Below are 24,917 nucleotides of genomic sequence, written 5' to 3'. Positions count from 1 at the left end.
AAGCTAAACATATATTGTGAAAGCTGATAGCTTCACTTCTAGGTATATATCCTTAAAGGAGTTTTTTTCAAACTTTTTCCCACAGTAAGAAATATATCTTACATGGCCAGGTGTAGCGGCTCACGCCTTTAATCCTAGCACTTTGGGAGGCCAAGGCAGGCAGATCATTTGAGGTCAGGAGTTTGAGACCAGCCTGGCCAACATGGTGAAACCCTGTCTCTACAAAAAAATACCAAAATTAGGTGGGCGTGGTGGTGGGTGCCTGTAATCCCAGCTACTCGGGAAGCTGAGGCAGGTGAATCACTTGAACCCAGGAGGCAGAGGTTGCAGTGAGCTGAGATTGTACCACTGCACTCCAGCCTGGGCAACAGAGCAAGACTCCATCTTAGGGGAAAAAAGAAAAGAAATATATCTTACATTATGACTCAGATGTTTAAAAGCATACGTACAAACTAAAATAGATTTTCCTGAAGTATTTCTACTTGTTTTATACTCTGATATTTCTTTCTTTTTTGAATTCTTTTCTACTTTCTATATTTTGAGGGGTGAGCGAAAAGCTATCATCACTGACTAAACTGATTTCATGACTCGCCAATGCATGTTGATCTAGGGTTTGAGAAACTCAGTCCTAGACTAACTTTACTGTGCTTTCTAGGAGATGTTCTTTAAGAATATTTATTGCATCATTGTTTTATTTTCAAAATACTAGAAACAGTGTAATGTCCTCCAAGTGAAAAATGGGCCAAATTGTGGTATACTTACATGATGGAACACTCAGTAGTGAAAATAAATGTACTAGATTTATATTTATCAGTGTAGATAGCCTGCGAACATATAACTGAGTAGAAAAAGCAATGGTGTATTTGTTAAAAATACAGCAGTTTTTTTTTTTTTTGAGATGGAGTCTTGCTCTGTTGCCCAGGCTGGAGTGCAGTGGCGCAATCTCGGCTCACTACAAGCTCCGCCTCCCGGGTTCACGCCATTCTCCTGCCTCAGCCTCCCAAGGAGATGGGACTGCAGGCGCCCGCCATCCTCCCCGGCTAATTATTTATATTTTTAGTAGAGACGGGGTTTCACCATGTTAGCCAGGATGGTCTCGATCTCCTGACCGCGTGATCCACCTGCCTCGGCCTCCGAAAGTGCTGGGAGTACAGGCATGAGCCTCTGCCAGGCCATGCAGCAATATTTTCATGGTTTATGTTTACCTACACAAGCACAGAAGCATATGTATATACAGACACAGAGAGAAGATAAAAACATAAATACTACTGATTATCATAGTTGCCTCTAATGGGGGCTGGGAGGAAAACAATGGGGATTTCAACCTTAACTATGGTTTTTATTTGAAATAAAGCATCTTAACCTATGTTATTTTATAATAATTTATTAGTTTTGTTTTCTCATTAGAGGCTCAACTAAGTGAAAAGATTTCACTTCAGGCAATTCAGCAGCTGGTTCGAAAATCGTATCAGGCTCTGGCTTTATGGAAACTTCTTTGTGAACATCAATTCACTGTCATTGTGGCAGAACTTCAGAAGGTAAGTTTTTAAAAATTTTTTATGATTGTACCATTAATACTATGTTTGGATTTTTTTGGATGAGTATTTTGGCTTTGGAGGAGATTATTTTGGGAAGCATTTACATTAATAATCAAGTTAGTATGTTACAGGAAGATTGCACAAAAGCTTACTAACTTGGGGGACCTATTTTTTTCAAAGCCACAAGTTTTTACTTGTGGTTATGTGAATGAAATCATACTTTACAAAACATATTTTTTAAAACAGTGGACTATAACCTTTATTTGAGCTACAGGTTCTTCTGAGAATCTGATAAAAGCTATCTCTCACTACCCTTAAAGAAATGCACATCAACCTGGACACACAGACTTTTGCATATAATTTCAAAGGACCCAACAACCTAAATTAAATACTCTTGACTGGGCACCGTGCCTCACGCCTGCGATCCCAGCACTTTGGGAGGCTGAGGCAGGAGGATCACTTAAGCCTAGGAGTTCAGCACTATCCTGGACAAGATGTCAGAACCCATCTCTACTAAAAATAAAAAAATAAATTAGTCGTGTGGTGGCACATGCCTGTAGTCCCAGCTACTTGGGAAGCTGAAGTGGGAGGAGCACTTGAGCCTGGGAGGTTGAGGCACCAGTTAGCTGTGATTGTGCCACTGCGTCCTAGCCTGGGTGACAGAGTGAACCCTGTCTCTCTCTCTCTCACACACACACACAAACCACTCCTACTTCATTTTATGTATGTATTTTTGTTGTTGTTGTTATTTTAGAGATGGAGTCTCACTCTGTCGCCCAGGCCAAAGTGCAGTTGTACGATCTCGGCTCACTGCAACCTCCGCCTCCCGGGTTCTAGCAATTCTGCCTCAGCCTCCCAAGTAGCTGGGATTACAGGTGCACGCCACCCATGCCCAGCTAATTTTTTGTATTTTAGTAGAGACTGGGTTTCACTGTGTTGCCCAGGCTGATCTCGAACTCCTGAGCTCAGGTAATCCACCCGCCTCGGCGTCCCAAAATGCTAGGATTACAGGCGTGACCTACCGTGCCCGGCAACTGCTATTAGAATATATAGAGGAAATTTATTCCTACCTTTTATTTGTGAGCATTTCTGAACGTATACAGAAGTAGAACAAAAACTGTAACTCCCACATACATTTGACTCATTCAGCATTTTCAAGATATTGTGTTTCTTAAAAAAAATAGTTCCTTGAATAACAACAATGTCATTATCACAGTTACCAGTTTTTCTTGAGACAGTGTCTTGCTCTGTCTGGAATGCAGTAGCACGATCACAACTCACTGCACCCTTGACCTCCCTGGGCTCCAGTGATTCTCCTACTTTAGCCTCCCGAGTAGCTGATACTATAGGCACACACCACTATGCCTAGCTAAATTTTGGTTTTTTTTTTTTTTTTGTAGAGATGGGTTTTCACCGTATCTCCTAGGTTGGATAGTTACCAATATTAACTATCAATATTTGATAGCAAAATCTGTCTGAAAAATGTCTTTTTACAGATTGGTTCATTCAAATCAGGATCTAAACAGTTTAGTTGGTTTGCTCGTGGAATTTATTGTTTATCTTTCATCTGTTTCAATCTGAAGCAGTCTTTCCTTCTTTTTCTTTTCCTTGCTGTTGCCTTGTAGAAATCCAATCATCAATCCAGTAGCATGTCCAGCATTGTAAGGACATTCTAAGGCCTTTTTTTTTTAACCCTCTTCGTAGTGAACTTCTTCCTCTATCTCCTGCATTTTCTATAAAATGAAAGTTTATTATATAGGCTTGATTCGGTTCAGCTCCTTTTTTGAGGAAGAATAGAATACTTCATAGGTAGTGGTTTGTTCATCAGACTGTTAGAAGACACAAAAGGTTTCATTGTCCTTTTAGTGATACTGAGATGGATTGCTGGATTCAAGTAGTAAGCCTAATACTGCCATTGTGGAATTCTCCATCAGACTTTAATCATCCATTGATAATCATTGCTGGAATTTATTATTTCATTTAGGATTACAAAAGGGGAATATTTATTTGTTCATTTTTTATTTTTTTGAGACAGCGTCTCGTTCTGTCACCCAGGCTGGAGTGCTGTGGAGCGATCTCAGATCACTGCAACCTCCACCTCCTGGGTATAAGCAATTATCCTGCCTCAGCTTCCCGAGTAGCTGGGACTACAGGCATGTGCCACCATGCCTGACTGATTTTTGTATTTTTAGTAGAGACAGGGTTTCACCATGTTGGCCAGGCTGGTGTTGAACTCCCGACCTCAGGTCATCCACTCACCTTGGCCTATCAAAGTGCTGGGATTACAGGCATGAGCCACTGTGCCCGGCCAAAAGGATATTTTAAATCTGTGATTCCTTCCCCAGTTACTAGCTGCAATTCTGTAAAAAAAAAATTTGCATGTCCTATATGGATATTTCATTACTCTGAAACGCTTAATTTTTGACTCTTGTATACCATTTTTCAACGTTAGAAGGCAATCTCCTAATTCTTTCTACTAGTGTCCAATGAATAGATACTGTTTTTTCTTTTTAAAAATTCAAGCTAATATATTTAATTATGAAACTGTTAGCGTTTTCATACCAAGTAGAATAATTTTGAGTTTTATTGAGTGATAAATATATTGTAGGTAGGTTTTTATCCTGGGTATGTTTTTGTGATCCATCTTCAAAGCTCTCTTCCTTACATCACCAATTGTGTGCTTAATTAATGCAAATTAAAGATTTGTTCAAGAATTTTAACACAGTTTCGATATTTCCTTGAATTTAGGAAAAAGAGATAGCAGTCACATCACTAACAGAATCTTTTACTATAGTATAAATCAATACTTTAGAGCTTCATTTGGACAAGCACATTTGTTCACAATACAGATTAAACTCCAATATTATAAGGTCTAGAATAATGGAATTCTAACAGTATTTAGGAAGAAGTAAAATGTAAGCCCAAGATTTTCAAATGTAGCCAAGTGATTGTTTTTTCCATTTTATAACCAAAGCGAGGAGATCTGGCTCTAGTTTTGGCTCTACTTAAGCTTTACTTTTCTCATTTGGAAAGTGAGAGTTTTGGACTAGATCTACTGTACGTTCTTTTCCAACTCTGTATGATTTTATGTAAGTTTGCAAAAATTTGTTTCTACTAATTAGTATATTTTCACTTTTCAATTACAGAGTCTATCAATGTTTAGGTTATTTTAAGTTATTACAATAATTTCATTATGTTTAGTAATATGGTATTTTTATAATTGTGATGGAAAAGTTTTATGCTCCTAGGAACTTCAAGAGCAGCTGAAGATCACAACCTTTAAAGATCTTGTAATCAGGGACAAAGAACTCACAGGGGCATTAATTGCTTCTCTTATCAACTGTTACATCAGAGATAATGCTGCTGTTGATGGCATTAGTTTACATTTGCAGGATATCTGCCCACTTCTGTATAGCACTGATGATGCCATTTGTTCCAAGGTATGATACTTTATTATCTATTTCATTGTTAGTTATAAGAGGTATCATGTATGATGAACCATCTTGTTTCACTTAATATAGGACCTCAGTCAGTTAGATCTCTTAACCTCTCCTAGCCTCAGGATCCTCATCTAAGAAAGGGGTTGGAATATGTGGCTTCTTAAAACCTGTGTATACTCTTTTAAGCTTAGCTTTTCTTTTTAAAAATATTTTTGTTTATTTATTTGACACAGGTTTTCATTCTGTTGCTTAGGCTGTAGTGCAGTGCTGTGATCATAGCTCACAGCAGTGTGTAAGTCCTAGACTCAAGCAGTCCTCTCACGTAGCTGGGGACTACAGGTGTGCAGCACTGCACCCAGCCAAATTTTTTCTTTTTCACAGAGACGTGTTCCGATTTGTTGTACAGGCTAGTCTTGAACTCTTGGCTTCAAGCGGATCCTCCTGCCTCAGCCTCCCATAGTGCTGGGATTATAAGTGTGAGCCACTATGCCCGGCCCTCCTTTAAGTTTTTCATGAAGAATCTTCTATTTTTTTAATATATTTTAATTAATTAATTAATTTTTTTATAAGACGGAGTCTTGCCCTGTCGCCCAGGCTGGAGTGCAGTGGCACGATCTCAGCTCATTGCAACCTCCACCTCCCAGGTTCAAGTGATTCTCCTGCCTCGGCCTCCCAAATAGCTGGGATTACAGGTGTGCACCACCACACCCGGCTAATTTTTTATATTTTTGGTAGAGACACGGTTTCACCATGTTGTCTAGGGTGGTCTTGAACTCCTGACCTCCGCCTGCCTCGGCCTCGCAAAGTGTTGGGATTATAGACATGAGCCTCTGCTCCTGGCCCATAAAGAATCTTTGATAGTGTTTTTAGGCCATATTAAAAAGTCAAGGGTGAGAAATTAAGAAAAATCACTAAATTTACAAATTAAGAAAATTTAGGGAATAATTTATCTCCTTAGAAGTTAAGAAAAAGTACTAAAACTTCAAGTAAATCTTTTGGTGAATTAGAGTTAATGGGGGCATTTTTATTGATCCTTTCCTACAGGTGGAAAAAATAAATAAATGAGTGTCGCATGGACTGCCTGCTGCCCAATAATGTATTGACTAGGCAAGATAATTACCAGACAAAAGCTCTCTTGCTTAACATATTTGTGAGAGGAATTAAGAATAGCTAGGAATTTTTGGTCAAAAACTTTTCTGCCTAAAATTAAGAAGTAAGTTTGTAGAGTTGTTTTCATTTTTAATGGTAATAATCATATATAAATTTAGACATAGACTAAAACTTAGTTGACAGCATCATCTGTCTGCTTGGTTTTATATATTTTTAAGTTCTTGCTATCTCCTCTTCTAGGCAAATGAGCTTCTCCAGCGTTCCCGACAAGTTCAAAATAAGACTGAAAAAGAAAGAATGTTAAGGGAATCATTAAAGGAATATCAAAAAATTAGCAATCAAGTGGACCTTTCCAATGTTTGTGCTCAGTATAGACAAGGTGAGAAATAAAATGTTTCTTGTATCTTTTACTCAACTCAGAAGATAAATGATGGTGTATGAATGAAGCGAGCTAATGATGAAAAGCCACTTTCCAGACGCAAATCTTCTTTCAACATCAGAGGCCGAGTGAAAGGACATAGGAATGTCGTATCATTGTGTTGCAATATTTGATGACTACACTGACCTGCAGAAGCTGTAATGGTCTTTTTATCTTTTGAAATGTATAAGTTTTGTTTGTTTGTTTGTTTGTTTTTTGAGATGGAGTCTCTCTCTGTCAGCCAGGCTGGAGTACAGTGGCACGATCTCAGCTCCCTGCAGCCTCTGCCTCCCAGGTTGCAACAATTCTCCTGCCTCAGCCTCCCTGGTAGCTGGGATTACAGGCACGCGCCACCATGCCCAGCTAATTTTTTTTTATTTATTTATTTTTTACTTTTTTTTTTTTTGAGATGGAGTCTCTCTCTGTCGCCGAGGCTGAAGTGCAGTGGCATGATCTCAGCTCACTGCAAGCTCTGTCTCCCAGGTTCACACCATTCTCCTGCCTTAGCCTCCCAAGTAGCTGGGACTACAGGTGCCTGCCACCATGCCTGGCTAGTTTTTTGTATTTTTAGTAGAGACAGGGTTTCACCGTGTTAGCCAGGATGGTCTCAGTCTCCTGACCTCATGATCCGCCCACCTCAGCCTCCCAAAGTGCTGGGATTACAGGCGTGAGCCACCGCGCCCAGCCAATACCCAGCTAATTTTTGTATTTTTAGTAGAGATAGGGTTTCACCATGTTGGCCCGGCTGGTCTAGAACTCCTGACCTCAGGTGATACACCCATCTCAGCCTCTCAAAGTGCTAGGATTAAAGACGTGAGCCACTGCGCCTGGCTGAAATATGTAACTTTTTAGCATTAGAATTTCAGTTCTTGTCCATTTCAATTACTGTATGTTTTAGATTGCTCTGGATTACATTTATTTTTCAGGTATTTAAGATTTTTTCAGTTTTAAGGTATAATCTGCTTACTTTTTAAAAAATTACTTTAAATCAAATCTAAGATAATGTAAAGGCCCTGTTTGCACAGATATTATATTTAATCTCAAAGTATTTTTCCCCCCTCCTGTAGGGAACTAAAACTTTCCTTTTTGGTTTTTGGTTTTTTTTTTTTTTTTTTTTTTTTTTTTGAGACAGAGTCTCACTGTGTCGCCCAGGCTGGAGTGCAGTGGTGCAATCTCGGCTCACTGCAACCTCTGCCTCCCCGGTTCAAGTGATTCTCCTGCCTCAGCCTTTTGAGTAGCTGGGATTACAGGCATGTGCCACCACGCCCGGCTAATTTTTGTATTTTTAGTAGAGGTGGGGTTTCACCATGTTGGTCAGCCTGGTCTCGAACTCCTGACCTCGTGATCTGCCCGCCTCAGCCTCGCAAAGTGCTGGGATTACACACCCGGCCCCCAATGAAGAAATATATTTAACAGATGCCTTTTAGGCATGTTAAGACTTTTTTCTTCTGAAGACCTATCAGAAATATTTTATGTTAGCAGGGTCACTATTGTACAGTAGAGACATAACCTTGACCATTATTTTTATGTGCCAGCTTAGGAAAAATGTATCCAACTTAGTAGTAAGTCATAGGCCTTCATTCTTTTCTTTCCCATCAGTGAGATTTTATGAGGGTGTGGTGGAACTTTCTCTTACGGCTGCAGAGAAAAAAGATCCTCAAGGTCTTGGACTTCATTTCTATAAACATGGAGAACCAGAAGAAGATATAGTTGGACTTCAGGCCTTCCAAGAAAGGTGCATTCCATTACCTTAGCAGATTGTCATATTTATGGATACAGACTTTTCTTTGCGTAAAGTTTTTTGTTTTTTGATTTATATATATTTTTTGAGACAGAGTCTTGCCCTGTCATCTGGGCTGGGGTGCAGTGGTGTAATCTTGGCTCACTGCAATCTCTGACTCCCAAGTTCAAGGTATTCTCGTGCCTCAGCCTCCCATGTAGCTGGGATTACAGGTGCGCACCACCACGCCTGGCTAATTTTGTATTTTTAGTAGAGACAGGGTTTCACCATTTTGACCAGGCTGGTCTTCAACTCCTAACCTCAATTGATCCACCCACCTCAGTCTTGCAGAGTGCTAGGATTACAGCCATCAGCCACCGTGTCTGGCCTCCTTGTGTAAAGGTTTAATTGACAATATTAGGGAAATAATATTTCAAGTGTAACCCTTATAATATTGAATTATCCTTTTGCTTTTACTTGAAAGTGACTTGTTTTATCAAAGGCCTGAATATTAATAGGTTAAGGTTATAGGTTATAACTCTTTTTTTTTTTTTTTTTTTTTTTTTTTTTTTTTTTTTTTTGAGTCACCCAGGCTGGGGTATAGTGGCACGATCTTAGCTCACTGCAACCTCCTCCTCCTGGGTTCAAGCGATTTTCCGGCCTCAGTCTTCTGAGTAGCTGGGATTACAGGCACACACCACCATGCCCAGCTAGTTTTTGTATTTTTAGTGGAGACAGGGTTTCACCATGTTGGCCATGCTTGTTTCAAACTCCTGACCTCAAGTGATCCACCCGCCTCAGCCTGCCAAAGTGTTGGGATTATGGGCGTGAGCCACCGCGCCCTGCTCATAGGTTATAATTCTTAACCTAGAGGTAAAATGTATTCTGATGAGAATTCTTAAATGCTTATGAGTGTTTTTTAACTTACCTCTGTGATTCTTCTGAGACTTACTAATGTGTTTTTAAATGGGATTACTTGTTTGAAAACAAAACTAGCTATTTTTTTTCTCCAATTTTTTGGTTCTGGATGATGATTAGTATTTCATTTTATTTTATTCATGTATTTTTTTTTTTGAGACAGAATTTTCACTCTTGTTGCCTAGGATAGAGTACAGTGGCACAATCTCAGCTCACTGCAACCTCCACCTCCTGGATTCAGGCGATTCTCCTCCCTCAGTCTCCCTGGTAGCTGGGATTACAGGCACACGCCACCACGCCCAGCTAAGTTTTTTGCGTTTTTAGTATAGAGAGGGTTTCTCCATGTTGGGCAGGCTGGTCTCTTACTCCTGACCTCAGATGATCTGCCCACCTTGGCCTCCCAAAGTTCTGGGATTACAGGCGTGATCTGGCCTAGTATTTCATTTTAAAGGATAATTTTTATGTATTCCCAAATTTGTTGAGACTGTTAAAAGAGAAATGTATGTCCTTAAAAGAAATATAGGCCGGGCACAGTGGCTCACAACTGTAATCCCAGCACTTTGGGAGGCTGAGGTGGGCAGATCATGAGGTTAGGAGTTTGAGACCAGCCTGACCATCATAGTGAAACCCTGTCTCTACTAAAAATACAAAAATTAGCCAGGCATGGTGGTGCACACCTGTGATCCTGGCAACTTGGGAGGCTGAGGCAGGAGAATTGCTTGAATCCAGGAGGCAGAGGTTGCAGTGAGCTGAGACTGCACCACAGAACTCCAGCCTGGGTGTCAGAGCAAGGCTCCGTCTCGGAAAAAAAAAAGAAATATATATAACCTTTCTATAACATATATATATGGAGGGTGTTTTGTTTTGTTTTGTTTTTGTTTTTGAGACAAAGCCTCCCTCTGTCTCCTGGGCTGGAGTTCAGTGGCAGCATCATAGCTCACTGTAGCCTTGACCTTTTGGGCTCAAGTGATCCAGTGATCTTCCCACCTCAGCCTCCTGAGTAGCTGGGACTACAGGCACATGTCACCACACTCGGCTAATTTTTTTTATCTCTTTAATTTCTGTAGAGACAGGGCCTCACTATAAGCCCAGGCTGGTCTTTAACTCCTGGGCTCAAGCAATCCTTCCTTCTCAGCTTCCCAAAGTGCTGAGATTACAGGTGTCAGCCACCACATCTGGCGAAAACATATTTTTTTATTACTATATTTAATGACTTTAACCTTTTATGTTTAACCAAACACTTCTCAAACTCACTGAAAAAGTATATGGTTTCTGTTACTTTAAATGCCAAATATGTACATATATTCTGCCAAATAGTCTTGAAATCCTTGTATATACTTAAATTAGGTAAGGTAAATCAATGGCTTTCTTTTTTTGTTGTTTGTTTTGTTTTTGGGGGGTTTTGTTTTTTGTTTTTGAGACAGGGCCTCATTCTGTTGCCTGGGTTGGAGTGCAGTGGCATAATAGCTCACTTGCAGCCTTACATTTCTGGGCTCAAGCGATCCTCCTGCCTCTGCCTCTCAAGTAGCTGGGATTACAGGTACATACCACCATGCTTGGTTAATTTTTTGTTTTGGTTTGGTTTTTTTGTTTTTTGTTTTTTTGTTTTTTGAGACAGGGTCTTGCTGTCGCCCAGGATGGAGTGCAGTGGCATGATCTCAGCTCACCTCAACCTCTGCCTCCCAGGTTCAAGCAATTCTTGTGCCTCAGTCTCCTGAATAACTGGCACTACAGGCGTGCACCCCTACGCCCGGCTAATTTTTGTATTTTTAGCAGATACGGGGTTTCACCATGTTGGCCAGACTGGTCTTGAACTCCTGACCTCTGGCAATCCCCCTGCTTTCGTCTCCCAGAGTGCTAGGATTACAGTTGTGAGCCACTGTGCCTGGCCAATTTTTTGTATTTTTTGTAGAGACATGGTCTCACTCTGTTGCCCTGGCTAGTCTTGAACTCCCAGCCTCAAGCCCTCCTCCTACCTTGACCGCCCTATGGCTGGCATTACAGGCGTGAGTCACCACACTTGCCATCATTTGCTTTCTAGTTAAATAATGTAATTGTTCCTTTTCCATTCTCCTTCAGATTAAACAGTTACAAGTGCATTACAGACACACTTCAAGAACTGGTAAATCAAAGTAAGGCCGCTCCTCAGTCTCCCAGTGTACCCAAAAAACCTGGTCCTCCAGTATTGTCATCTGATCCAAATATGCTGAGTAATGAAGAAGCAGGACATCATGTAAGGGACATAGTATATTTTCATTCTGAGAATACACTGTTTAGAAGTTCTGCATGGTAATGGTGGCACAGTCATCTTGGGGAAAGGTAGTAGTTCTTAGAAGTTATCATGTAAGGATTCTTGATTTCTTACTGGAGTTTATAGGTCTAAAGGGTTGTGATGCCCAGAAACAGAGCCTTTAACTGCTAATTTTTACTATTTTCTTTATTTTAGTTTGAACAAATGCTTAAATTGTCACAGCGATCCAAGGATGAGCTCTTTAGTATTGCCCTTTATAATTGGCTAATACAAGCTGACCTTGCAGATAAGCTGCTACAGGTAAATCTTTTTTTTATTGCAGTTGTGTTAATTATTCTTAAGGAGCATAACTCAATGATTTGAGCACGTACATAGATGTAAAAAATTCAGTTTCTCATCCCATGTCTACTATTAGATGTTAGTATAAAGCTGAGTAATGCAATATCTTTTCCTAAGGGGCAAAGTAGGCTACTGCTCCAATTTTCTTGTTATTTCGAAGCTGATTGGGATAGTTTATATTGCGGGGTAGAAATCACTGGGTTATGAATTATGAGTCCTGTAGGTCATCTGAACTCTGCCGTTAAGTCACTATGTGACTTCAGATACGTCCTTTTACCTACCCTAAGTCTCAGTGTTCCTCAGTCTATTTAATGAATACATAGCATTTGATAATTTCAATAATGCCTTTGAGCTCAGTGTCTAGGAATCGATAGCTGTGTTATCAAAGTTTATTTTAAAATGTGTAATTTTGTAGTAAATTTCCTTTTTTTTTTTTTTTGAAATGGAGTCTGACTCTGTCGCCCAGGCTGGAGTGCAGTGGCACGATCTTGGCTCACTGCAACTTCCGCCTCCTGGGTTCAAGCGATCCTCCTGCCTCAGCCTCCCAAGTAGCTGGGATTACAGGTGCCCACCACCACGCACGGCTAATTTTTATATCTTTTTAGTAGAGATGGGGTTTCACCATGTTGGCCAGGCTGGTCTCAAACTCCTGAGCTCAGGTGATCTGCCTGCCTTAGCCTCCCAAGATGCTGGGATTGCTGGCATGAACCACCGTGCCCAGCCAAATTTCCTTTTCTTTTTTGAGGCAGGGTCTCAATCTGTAGCTTAGGCTGGAGTGCAGTGCAATGGCATGATAATGGCTCACTGTAGCCTCGACCTCCCTAGACTTAGGTGATTCTCCCACCTCAACCTCTTGAGTAACTAGAACTATAGGCCCGCACCACCACACCCAGCTAATTTTTTTGTAGAGACATGGTTTTGCCATAAATTGCCCAGGCTGGTCTTGAACTCCTGAGCTCATGTGATCTGCCCACCTCGGCCTCCCAAAGTGCTAGGATTACAGACATGAGCCGCCATGCCCAGCCTACTAAACTATTGTTATCAACCTAATAGAATTATTTTGGGAACTCTTATGCTAACTGTGGTAAAACAAAAATTGTTTATAATAAGAAAATTTGTCCTCTCTTTTGTTATTGTTGGATTATAATTTTGCTTATTTTCATAAAACAAGGCAAAGTTGTAGTTGACTTAACAATATTGTATTTTCCTTATCAGGAACATTATCTGTAGGTGGTTAGAAAATTTTTCTGAATAACTATATAATTTCTAGGTTGCTTCTCCATTTCTGGAGCCCCATCTAGTCCGAATGGCCAAAGTTGATCAAAACAGAGTTCGTTATATGGATTTACTCTGGCGGTATTACGAGAAGAATAGAAGTTTCAGTAATGCTGCTCGTGTACTGTCCAGACTGGCTGACATGCATAGGTATGGCATAATATTTTCATTGTGAAGAATGATTGAAAACTGAGCTATATGTACTTACCTTCAGTTATCCTTAATTTTAGGAGAATCTAAGTTTTAATATACTGACCTAAATTTTTTAAATAGGATGTTATTTTTTAGACATTAAGTATTTCTTTGTGTGTTGTCTAAAATTGTGGATCTTTCTTATTAGAAATCTAAAATAGATTTTTTTTTAATCTAATGCTTTTTTTCAAGTTTCAGATGGCCTTTTATGTGCATTTGGTATGAAACAGTACATACTAATTGACATATTTGTATCTTCAATCCTTAAGAAATTGTGTAACTAAAAATAAGCGTTTTCGCTTCTAGCACAGAAATTTCACTTCAGCAGCGATTGGAGTATATTGCTCGAGCCATTCTTAGTGCGAAAAGTTCCACTGCCATTTCATCAATAGCTGCCGATGGTGAATTCCTTCATGAATTAGAAGAAAAAATGGAGGTAAGCGCTAAAGATCTTAAGCTGTGTCCACGTTGAGTACTAGCCACATAGTTTTTCCACATTCCATTCTTCCCTTGGTAAGTAATAGGTCTGTAGAAGTTATTATTATTCTAGTTGCTTTTGCCTGTTTATTTTTATGTTTAGATACAAATCTTAAAGAGATTTCTAAGGATACACTTGGGTCATAAAAACATTGCTATAATTTAGAAGTTTTCTCTTTGGCATTTCTAAAGGTTTTTCCCAGCTGGGTGCAGTGGCTCACGCCTGTAATCCCAGCACTTTGGGAGGCCGAGGCAGCCAGATCATGAGGTCAGGAGTTCGAGACCAGCCTGGCCAACATGGCAAAACCTTGTCTGTACTTTAAAAAAATGCAAAAATTAGCCAGGGGTGGTGGCACACACCTGTAGTCCCAGCTACTCAGGAGGGTGAGGCAAAAGAATCACTTGAACCCTGGAAGCGGAGGTTGCGGTGAGCTGAGATTGCACCACTGCATTCCAATGTGGGAGACAGAGTGAGACTCTGTCTCAGAAAATAATAATAATAAAAAAAAAAGGTTTTTCCCAACTGTTTCAACAGCAAGTGGATTACATCACATTCATCATTTATTCTGGAAGCAAATAAGTAGATGTATGAAGTAGAGTAGGCTAAAAATTCCCTAACTAAGAGAATAAAAAACATACCATCATCCAAACACGAAAGTTTGTTTCTTATTCACAAAAATCCAGGGTTAGTCTTCCTGATTGGCAGCCGGCTTTCCTTCATGTGGTTGATTTAGGAACCCAAGTTCTATTTTCTGGCACTACCATTCCCTAGGGCCTTTTGCTTTATCTTCAGCAGAGAGAGGAAGGAAAAGAAGAACACATTCACTCTCTTAAAAGCTACAGCCCTGACATGACACACTTTACTTCTACTTACATTCCTTTCAAGAGAACTTGGTTTTATGGCCATACCTCCCTTGCAAAGGAGGCTGAGTCTAACCATTTGGCTACAGTCTTGGAAGGTATGAATATTGGTGGGCAGCAAGGGATCTGCCACAGTACACTTCCTGTGAAATCTGTTATGTTTAGTTGATGTCTGTTATGATGATGTTAGCCTATTATGATGGAAATCTTCATTTATACATTATTTTAGCAAACTTAGAAAGTCAGATAGTAGGAGCCACTCTTTCAAATGTATGTTGATTTATCATAAATAAATTAAGACATCCTATTTTCTGCCCAAACCAGGTTGCTAGGATCCAACTTCAGATACAAGAGACACTACAAAGGCAGTATTCCCATCATTCTTCTGTACAGGATGCAGTGTCTCAGCTGGATTCTGAGCTGATGGACATAACTAAGGTAATAAAAAAGCAAGTTTTTATAGTCGTCACCTAATAATGAGAAATTTTTGTTTTTTATTTTGCTTTTTGTTTCATGGGGAAAATTACCTTATCTCCACAAATAAGATAAGGCATCTTTGGCAGCTTGTCAGTAGGCTGACAGATCACCACTGTTTCATCTGACTCCTAGAAAAGTCTAAGCTACTCTTTCCAGGCCAGTAGCTACAAAGAACCTATCAACCTCACGAGAGCTGTGTTAAAACCAGCTTACTTCCAGCCTGGGCAACATGGCGAAACCTCATCTCTACAAAAAAACACCAAAAAAGGCTCGGCACTGTGGCTCACACCTGTAATCCAGCACTTTGGGTGGTTGAGGCGGGCAGATCACCTGAGGTCAGGAGTTTGAGACCACCTGGTCAACATGGGGGAAGTCCATCTCTACTAAAAATACAAAAATTAGCCAGGCGTGGTGGCATGTGCCTGTAATCCCAGCTACTTGGGAGGCTGAGGCAGGAGAATCACTTGAACCCGGGAGGCGGAGGTTGTAGCGAGCTGAGATCGCACCACTGCAGTCCAGAAGCCTGGGCGACAGAGCAAGACTCGGTTGAAAAAAAAAAATTAGCCTGTTGTGGTGGTATGCAGTTGTAGTTACAGCTACTCAGGAGACTGAGGTGGGAGGATTGATTGAGCCCAGGAGGCCCAGGTTGTTGTGAGTCTTGATGGTGCTACTGCATTCCACCCTGAGTGACACAGAGTGAGACCCTGTCTCAAAAAGAAAAAAAGTAAAAAATAAAAATCATCTTATTTATGGCCTCACTTCTTGCCGTGGAAAAACTAACTTATCTTTGCTGAACTCTCTAAACCTCTTTCTCGCTCTGTAATTTTCTGAGCAGTTCCTTCCTCTTCATTTATTCTTAGACATAGTTCCAGGTACCCTGAAACACCTTGAGATTTGTCAGTATTCCTGTGATTCTTCAACCCATTGTTTATACAACACTAATTCCAAAATACCATTGCAGGGGGTTTGTGGGGAAGGTGGAGATGGCTAATGGGTACAAAAACAAAATAGAAAGAATGAATAAGACCTATTTGATAGCACAATAGGGTGACTATAGTCAATAATAACTGTATATTTTAAAGTAGAAAATGTAATTGGATTATTTGTAACTCAAAGGATAAATGCTTGAGGAATAGATACCCCATTCTCCATGACATGCTTATTTCTCATTGCATGATTGTATCAGAACATCTCATGTACCCCATAAATACATACACCTACTGTGTACCCATAGAAATTTGAAAAAGTGGCTTTTAAAATTTTTAAATAAATAAATAGAATGTCGTTGCAACATCTTCTTCTCAGCCAAGAAAAAGCTCTACATGCTAAAATCTGTTTGAATGTATTTACCATACCCTTACCTTTTTTTTTTTTTTTTTTGAAACAGAGTCTTGCTGTATTGCCAGGCTGGAGTGCAAAGGCGTGATCTCGGCTGACTTCAACCTCCAACTGCCTTAGCCTCCTGAGTAGCTGGTACTACAGCCTTGCGTCACCACGCCCAGCTAATTATTTTTTTTGTATTTTAGTAAAGACCGGGTTTCACCATGATGGCCAGGATGGTCTCAATCTCCTGACCTCATGATCCGCCCGCCTCGGCCTCCCAAAGTGCTGGGATTACAGGCGTGAGTCACCATGCCTGGCCCATACCCTTACCTTTTTAAATATGGAGTTATAACCAGCTACATACATCATCACATCTTTATATCATATTTCAGAAACTTTACATAAAATCTTTGGATATTTTTTAATTTTCAAGGAGTGCTTCACTGTTAATCTCTAAATGTTGACCTCTAGTTGGATGTTTAATTTTGGGATTTTCTCTCACAGCTTTATGGGGAATTTGCTGACCCATTTAAACTTGCAGAGTGTAAACTTGCAATAATTCATTGTGCCGGTTATTCAGACCCTATATTGGTGCAGACACTTTGGCAAGATATCATAGAGAAAGGTAAGTGTTCAGTTATAGGTATGTTAGCATTATGTAGTGACTTGGTGGAGGAATGCAAGCTGCTAGTAACTAATATAATGCAAGCTGCTAGTGGCTCATGAAAATTGTACATACCTAAGGAGAGAGTAAGTGGAAGTCACATGGGTATGGTGGAGGATGATCGTACAGAGAGTGACCCAAGTGAATATCTGGGAGAATACTCAGTGAAAAGATTGTTTAATTTATATTATTTGTGCTGCCTTATAAAGGATACTGAGACACTCACCTCAGAATCTAATAACCAAGTATAACCTATTAAGACGTGAGAGTATCTCAGACAATAACAGAAACACCAAATCTGTTAATCATATTAATGTGACTGTGTGTTCTAAAGTATTTTGAACCTTGAAAGAATTAAATAGCCAATGTAAACATTTCACATTAAAAATAATTTGGGTTTCAAATGATATGTCTTTTTGTTACAGAACTGAATGACAGTGTGACATTGAGCTCCTCGGATAGAATGCATGCTCTTAGTCTCAAGATTGTTCTGCTTGGCAAAATTTATGCTGGCACACCACGCTTCTTTCCTTTAGGTAAGCTGTGATCTTAGGTGCAGTCATGTATTTTTCTGTTCTGATGGTTTTCTTCATTGATATGGACAAATAATGATCTTTTGAGTAAAATAAAGAGTTTCTTTGTTGCTATTTAGTTCAGCAGTTTAATTCTACTTATCTGGAAAGATTTCCAAAGAATGGCAGAATTTGTTAATGAAGAGTTGAGTATGAAACTTTCTGTGACTAACTTTCCAAGTTTATATATCTATCTTAGGATTGTGCTGACTGGCAAACTATGATTATATTGTTGGTAACCCTATACAAGTTTCTGAAGAGAAAAGAAAAACTTGGTTGATGTTATTGTGCATAGGTAATCTGTGATTGATTCAACTGTTCTTTTTTATGTTGAGGACATGTTTTTCTTTAAAATAGCAAATAATTATGTTAAAACTTAGTGTTTGAATCCCTTTCTTAACGAGATATGGTGGCTATAATTTTTATATAAGGTAGCTAATTATGAGCTGTTTACCAACCTGCAAGTGTTCTCCTTAGTGATAAAACAATAGAAGCAACATAAATACATCCATAAAGTAGAATATTAAGTACTTTTGTGTTATTTGAAAATATTGAGAGATATGAAAATCCTCACAATATAACTTTTTTTTCTTTTTTGAGACAGAGGCTTACTCTGTCGCCCAGGCTGGAGTGGAGTGATGCCATCTCGGTTCACTGCAACTTCCACCTTCCGAGTTCAAGCAGTTCTCCTGCCCAGCCTCCCAAGTAGCTGGGATTACAGGCGCCTGCCACCATGCCTGGCTAATTTTTTGTGTTTTTATTAGAGATGGGGTTTCCCCAGGTTGTCCAGGCTGGTCTCAAACTCCTGGCCTCAGGTGATCCGCTTGCCTTGGCCTCCCAAGGTGCTGGGATTACAGGCATTTATCACTATGCCCAGCCTGATTGTTTTTTCAAATGAGCATTCAAACTTATTTACAGACCATCTCTGACTTAGGGTCTATTCCCTCCAGACATAGTCAGAAATAAAATAATTTTATTCATACCCTTACTTCTTGTAGGTATAATATTGAAACGGTTCCCTTTCCCTACCATTTTATTGATCCTAAAAATAAAGAGAAATAAAAGAGCAAATACCTACTTTATGTAAATGTTTATAAGTGTGTGAAACTGATACTTTTGATAGTTGTTTTAGAAAACACTGCATTGTGGGTGGGCATGGTGGCTCACAGGTGTAATCCTAGCACTTTGGGAGGCCGAAGTGGACGGATCGCTGGAGCCCAGGAGTTCAAGACCAGCCTGGGCGACATGGCAAAACCCTCTCTCTACAAAGAAAATACGAAAATTATCCAGGCATGGTGGCATGCACCTGTGGTTCCAGCTACTTGGGAGACTAGGGTGGGAGGATCACTTGAGCCTGGGAGGTGAAAATTGCAGTGAGCTGAGAACGCACCACTGCACTCCAACCTCAGGGACACAGTGAGACCCCATTTCAATAAATAAATAACACTGTATTGTACATAGTTCTTTTTGAGGAATTTTCCTTTTGATTCAGAAGTAATCATGTGGGCTTTGCATGGTGGCTCACACCTGTAATCTCAACACTTTGGAGAGGCAAAGGCAGGATGATTGCTTGAAGCCAGGAGTTTGAGACCAGCCTGGGCATACCAAGACCCCGTCTCTACAGAAAAAATTAAGATTAGCTAGGCATGGTAACACGTGCCTATAGTCCTAGCTAATCAGGCTGAGGCAGGAGGATTTCTATGTTTATTTATATATATATATATATATTTCTTTTGATAGAGAGGGGATCTCATGATATTGCCCAAGCCAGTCTTGAATTAGCCACGCCTAGCTAATTTTTTTGTATTTTTAATAGAGACAGGGTTTCACCATGTTGGCCAGGCTGGTACTCCTGACTGAAGGTGATCTGCCCACCTTGACCTCCCAAAGTTCTGGGATTACAAGCGTGAACCACCACGCCTGGCCATAAGTATAAATTTGGTTGTTACTGTTTATGATAAGACAGGCAGTTAAAAGTAAGAATGAGGCCACAGTTAGAACTATCAAATAAATCTAGGGGTGGGGCATTAAAAAACACATTTAATATTTCTGAAATCAGGATGCAGTTTCCCTTTTCTGAAAAGCTGTTAAATTGAGGAAACATATTTTTTCTTTTTTTTTTTTTTATTATACTTTAAGTTCTAGGGTACATGTGCATAACGTGCAGGTTTGTTACTTATGTATACTTGTGCGAGGAAACATATTTTTTAAAAGTACTGATACTAAAAAAAAATTATCAGCGAAGTCCTCTTCATTATTGGGATTGTGAATGGTCTCTGTTTTCTTCTTGTATCTTTCTGAATTTTCTAAGTTCTGTAATTTTAATTTTAGGACATTTTCGTCATCCCAAAAATAAACTCTGTACTCATTAGTTGTCACTTCCCATTCCTTCACACCCTCCAGCCCTAGGCAGCCACTAATCTACTTTAGATTTGCCTATTCTGGTATATATCTTACTTTTATTAAAAAAAAATTTTTTTTCCTTTTAAGCTGAGAGTGATGGTGCATACTTGTAGTCCCAGCTTACTTGGGAAGGTGAGGTGGCAGGATTGAGCTCAGGAGTTCAAGGTCAAGGCTATCATACACTGTAGTTGCTCCTATGAATAGCCACTATTTCTAGTCTGGGCAACATAGCAAAAAAAAAAACCCCGCCCCAAAAAATTGCAATTGGATTTCAGAAGATATCCCCCTAGAAACTACTCAGTTATGAATAAGACCTACCTTTTAGTATCAAGAGCTAAAAATCCAAATTTCCAACCTTTTTTTTTTCTTCCCAGATTTCATTGTACAGTTTTTAGAACAGCAGGTTTGTTCTTTGAACTGGGATGTGGGCTTCGTAATACAGACAATGAATGAAATTGGAGTACCATTACCTAGACTACTAGAAGTTTATGATCAGTTGTTCAAATCACGGGTAAGGAAAATATTAAATAACATGAAATTATTTTCTTTAAAGTAACTTTGTAGATATAGAGTGGGGTATTTTGATTGTATTTTTGTATCTCATCACTTAGTCTAATTACACTTGGTTGAGTCTTGGAAATTATGCTTTAGACTTTTTAAACTGATAATGAGAGTTGCTTTCCTGTATATCATGATTAAAATGAAATATTATTTTTGAATATTAATAAACATATATGCTTTACTTTTGGTGGAAGAGGCTAAACTAAGGTGTGGGCTAAACTCATTACATTAAGAATCATCATTTGCTTTAAAAGAACAAGATTACATTGTATTTATTTACTATAACCTCATCTAAAATGTCAATGCTTAAAGATCCTTCTCACCCTGCTGAGCCTTATCAGACTATATGTTTTGTAATTTTTATGCTAAGGATAAAAGATCCAAATAAAAACTTTTCAAAGTAGATTGTGTCTTTTACAGTAGCATCATACAGTGTTTACAACATTAGCCTGTGATGGAGATGAGCAGGTAACTGTAGTATCTCCATCTTATATTGCAAAAAGACAAGAGCAGAGATGTTAAATAACCTGCTCAAGTCACATAGCTAGTAACTGGTGAAGCCAGACCTAGAATTAAGTTTCTGTTACTGCTAGTTTAGTCTCTTTATTATGTCAGACTAAATCTGCATAGGTTCAAAGTGAAAGTGGTGTCACAACCCATAGAAAGAAAGATTTTTCTCTTACCTCAGATTCCTAAGCAGGACATTTACATGCTGTGCAAAGTAGATTGGTATATCAAATATTCGTCCTAAGTAATATCATAGTGTTGTTAATTAATAAGTTTTTAATGTTGTTTGAAATATTAACTATAATCAGATATATAATTTAGTAGCCATGTAATATTAAATGCTTTTTAATAGCAATAAGTTTTGCATGGACCCTGATGTCTACTTTAGTATAAATGATTTAAAGAATCAATTGACACAACTTGCCTCACATTTCATTACGTATATTTCTTCATAGGATCCATTCTGGAATAGAATGAAGAAGCCACTGCACCTTTTGGACTGTATACATGTATTATTGACAAGATATGTTGAGAATCCCAGCCAAGTTTTAAATTGTGAAAGGTACCTATGAATTAAATATTGGACTAGCAAAAGCTTTTAAATGCTTCTAATAAATACCTGGGTAAGAAATTTGAAGAGAAGATGGTAAGATATGGGAATTGTAAAGAAGTACAGGGAATTTAAACTCTTGTGTATATTAGCAATAACTGTTTGAATGATATTGATCACCATGTATGAAAAATAGGAGTTTTTTCCATTTTCAGTCCTTGTCCTAAATTCTTTCTACAGCTGAACATAAATAATTTATTCGTTTCTTCTGCTTTAGATTAGTGACCTAGGACCAAAACATTTCAATTATGTCTTTGCGATATTATTGGCCTTTTAAGGGATATTCTTTTGAAAAAGTATTAGCAGGAATCATCTCTTACTGCTTTCTTCTCATTGTAAAAATCTTCAAATGGAACCCACCTACCCCCTAAGTTTTCTTTTTTACTTTATTTCTTATTCACTTAATCACATGGTCTTTCCTCTTCTGTGAGAATTAAAGTTGCCAGAAGTTGGTGGGGAAGGAGTCCTTTAGGAGGAAATATTTGTAAATGTATAATTAATCATGTGTCTTTTTCTTTATAGGAGAAGATTTACAAATCTCTGCCTGGATGCTGTTTGTGGTTACCTTGTTGAGCTCCAGTCTATGAGCTCGTCAGTAGCAGTACAAGCCATCACTGGGAATTTTAAATCTCTTCAGGCTAAATTAGAACGGCTTCATTAATTACTGTGATATACTTTCATCCATTTTGTGATCTGTAAAATAAAAACTCAGCTGGGTCCAGATATCAGGTGTTCTAAATCTAAATGTAAGAACAATCTTAATGGAAGTATGTTTTTAATAAGTGGCTAACATCTACAAATAGTATCTTTTCTAAATGAATTCTTTTTTATTACTCTTTTGTTTTTTAGTAATTGAGTGAAAAAACAACCGAAATGAGATTATTTATTATTTTAACGTAAGGATTAAAAAAATTTAGACGCTGTTATTTTGAATTGTACTGCGGGCAGAAATTTCGAATTTATATTATTCATTTTCAAGTTAGTCCAAGGATATTGGCATTAAAACTCCACTAGGCGGCTGGGCACGGTGACTTACGCCTGTAATCCCAGCACTTTGGGAGGCCAAGGTGGGTGAATCACAAGGTCAAGAGTTTGAGACCAGCCTGGCCAACATGGTGAAAGCCCATCTCTACTAAAAATGCAAAAAAATTAGCCAGGCGTGGTGGCAGGTGCCTGTAATCCCAGCTACTCGGGAGGCTGAGGCAGGCGAATCACTTGAACCCAGGAGGCGGAGGTTGCACTGAGCCAAAATCTTGCCATTGCACTCCAGCCCAGGCAACAGTGCGAGACTCTGTCTCAAAAAATAAAAAACCTCCAAAGAGGCTAAGCAGATCCATTGCCATAATAGTGGATTCTAAAACTGTCCTTAAATAGGCAAATAACTGACTTTTTCAAAACTTTTTTTAGGTGTTGGGTTCACCCTTGAAAGAACTGTCCTCCAACAACTAGTTTTGTCAGTTAAAGCCCTTGAGGATTGATATATATACCTGGTTGGTTGAGCAGGTGATAAAACTTGTAACTAATGTTGTGTCGTGAAAAGCTACACAGGGAGGTACTATTTTCCCTTAGTGTCTACTTGGCTCCTTGGCCTTGTGACTACTGATTCCATTAGAGTAGTGGTTCTCAAAGTATGTGCTCCAAACCAGAAGCATCAGCATCACTTAGGAATTTGTTAGAAATGCAGATTCTCGAGCCCCAACCCAGACCTACTGAATCAAAAACGTGGGGGATGAGGCCGCGCTTTCTGTGTTTTAACAAGTTCTCCAGGAGATTTTGGTGCATGTCAAATTTGAAAGCCACTGCAGTAAAGGATACTGCTGCCTTCTATAGTTTATGGATTGAACTCCCTACGTGGCTCCTCCTTCCCCATTCTCTGTGAGTAACCACACACACGAGTTTTGCCCAAGGCACACTGTATAAAGCAAAACTGTTAGTATTGTACTTTTAAATTATTCTTTAACAAAATAGAATAACTAAACCAAGTGCTTCAAAGTAATAGCAACAAGAGAGAAGAGTGGGAATAACCAGAGCTAACAAAACACTCTATTATTCCTTTTTTTTTTTTTTTTTTTTTTGGAGATAGAATCTCACCCTGTAGCCCACCCTGGAGTGCAGTGGTGCAATCCTGGCTCACTGCAGCCTCTGCCTCCCAGGTTCAAAGCAATTCGCCTGCCTCAGCCTCCCGAGTAGCTGGGATTGCAGGCATGCACCACCATACCCAGCTAGTTTTTGTATTCTTAGTAGAGATGGGTTTCACCATGTTGGCCAGGCTGATCTTGAACTCCTGATCTCAAGTGATCCGCCCACCTCAACCTCCCAAAGTGTTGGGATTACAGGCGTAAGCCACCGTGCCTGGCCTATTCCCTTCTTGTTTTATGCTACCACAAATAATTACCTTCTGTTTATTGTAAGCAGTACATGTCTTAACAATTTTTAGGATACATTTTGAATATATTTTTCCTTCCATTTTTGTCTTTTCCCAAGACCATAGGGTTGCCTTCTCTACATTTGTTCTCTTAGAATTCAGCTCCCTTTTCCCTATAATCTTCTAGTGTAGAATATTTAATAGAATGCCAGAATATCACTCAGTACTACTACCTCTTTTTTTTTTTTTTGAGACGGAGTCTCACTCTGTCACCCAGGCTGGAGTGCAGTGGCCAGATCTCAGCTCACTGCAAGCTCCACCTCCCGGGTTTACGTCATTCTCCTGCCACAGCCTCCCGAGTAGCTGGGACTACAGGCACCCGCCACCTTGCCCGGCTAGTTTTTTGTATTTTTTAGTAGAGACAGGGTTTCACCATGTTAGCCAGGATGGTCTCGATCTCCTGACCTCGTGATCCGCCCGTCTCGGCCTCCCAAAGTGCTGGGATTACAGGCTTGAGCCACCGCGCCCGGCCTCAACTTGTTAATTTCTTAAGTTTAGCTTTTTTTGAATATGTAAAGTGAATGTACGTGATACATCAATTTTATAAATTTAAAATTCTGTTATGTCTACTTAGAATGAAGGCCTTGTCTGAATGCTGTAATTTAGGTGTGACTCCGGTTCTGCTAGAGATAAGAACTTCATTTTTGTTTTAAGCTCATTTACATACTAGCAATATGTTAAATATACTCCGCTCACAACACTGAAAGTACGTGTTTTAAAAGGGCTGTAGGCTTCCATGGCTAGATGGTCTGTTAGAGTCAGAAATCTGAACACTGTCCTTGTATTCACACAGCATGCTTTGAGAGGTTTTGGGAATTCCAGCCGCACAACAGATG

General features: G+C 39.3%; 1 protein-coding gene across 2 annotated transcripts in view; it reads left to right on the top strand.

Annotated features, from left to right (window-relative positions):
• The window catches only part of NUP155 (nucleoporin 155), a 78,919-nt gene extending 56,540 nt beyond the window's left edge, over positions 1-22,379 (top strand). For both annotated transcript variants that reach the window (XM_050794502.1, XM_050794503.1), the window contains exons 22-35: positions 1,408-1,538; positions 4,787-4,978; positions 6,329-6,467; positions 8,106-8,241; positions 11,224-11,377; positions 11,591-11,695; positions 13,005-13,159; positions 13,508-13,637; positions 14,864-14,977; positions 16,844-16,964; positions 17,429-17,539; positions 20,353-20,489; positions 21,502-21,608; positions 22,179-22,379. In XM_050794502.1, coding sequence (XP_050650459.1) covers positions 1,408-1,538; positions 4,787-4,978; positions 6,329-6,467; positions 8,106-8,241; positions 11,224-11,377; positions 11,591-11,695; positions 13,005-13,159; positions 13,508-13,637; positions 14,864-14,977; positions 16,844-16,964; positions 17,429-17,539; positions 20,353-20,489; positions 21,502-21,608; positions 22,179-22,317 — 1,871 coding nt within the window. In that variant the 3' untranslated portion in view covers positions 22,318-22,379. The remainder of the gene's footprint in view (positions 1-1,407; positions 1,539-4,786; positions 4,979-6,328; positions 6,468-8,105; positions 8,242-11,223; positions 11,378-11,590; positions 11,696-13,004; positions 13,160-13,507; positions 13,638-14,863; positions 14,978-16,843; positions 16,965-17,428; positions 17,540-20,352; positions 20,490-21,501; positions 21,609-22,178) is intronic.
• The last annotated feature ends 2,538 nt before the right edge of the window (positions 22,380-24,917 follow it).

Source organism: Macaca thibetana, chromosome 6 (assembly GCF_024542745.1).
Source record: "Macaca thibetana thibetana isolate TM-01 chromosome 6, ASM2454274v1, whole genome shotgun sequence".
In the NCBI taxonomy this organism is placed as follows: Eukaryota; Metazoa; Chordata; class Mammalia; order Primates; family Cercopithecidae; genus Macaca; species Macaca thibetana.
Note: the sequence above shows the minus strand (reverse complement) of the source record. Positions and strands in the feature narration are given on the sequence as shown.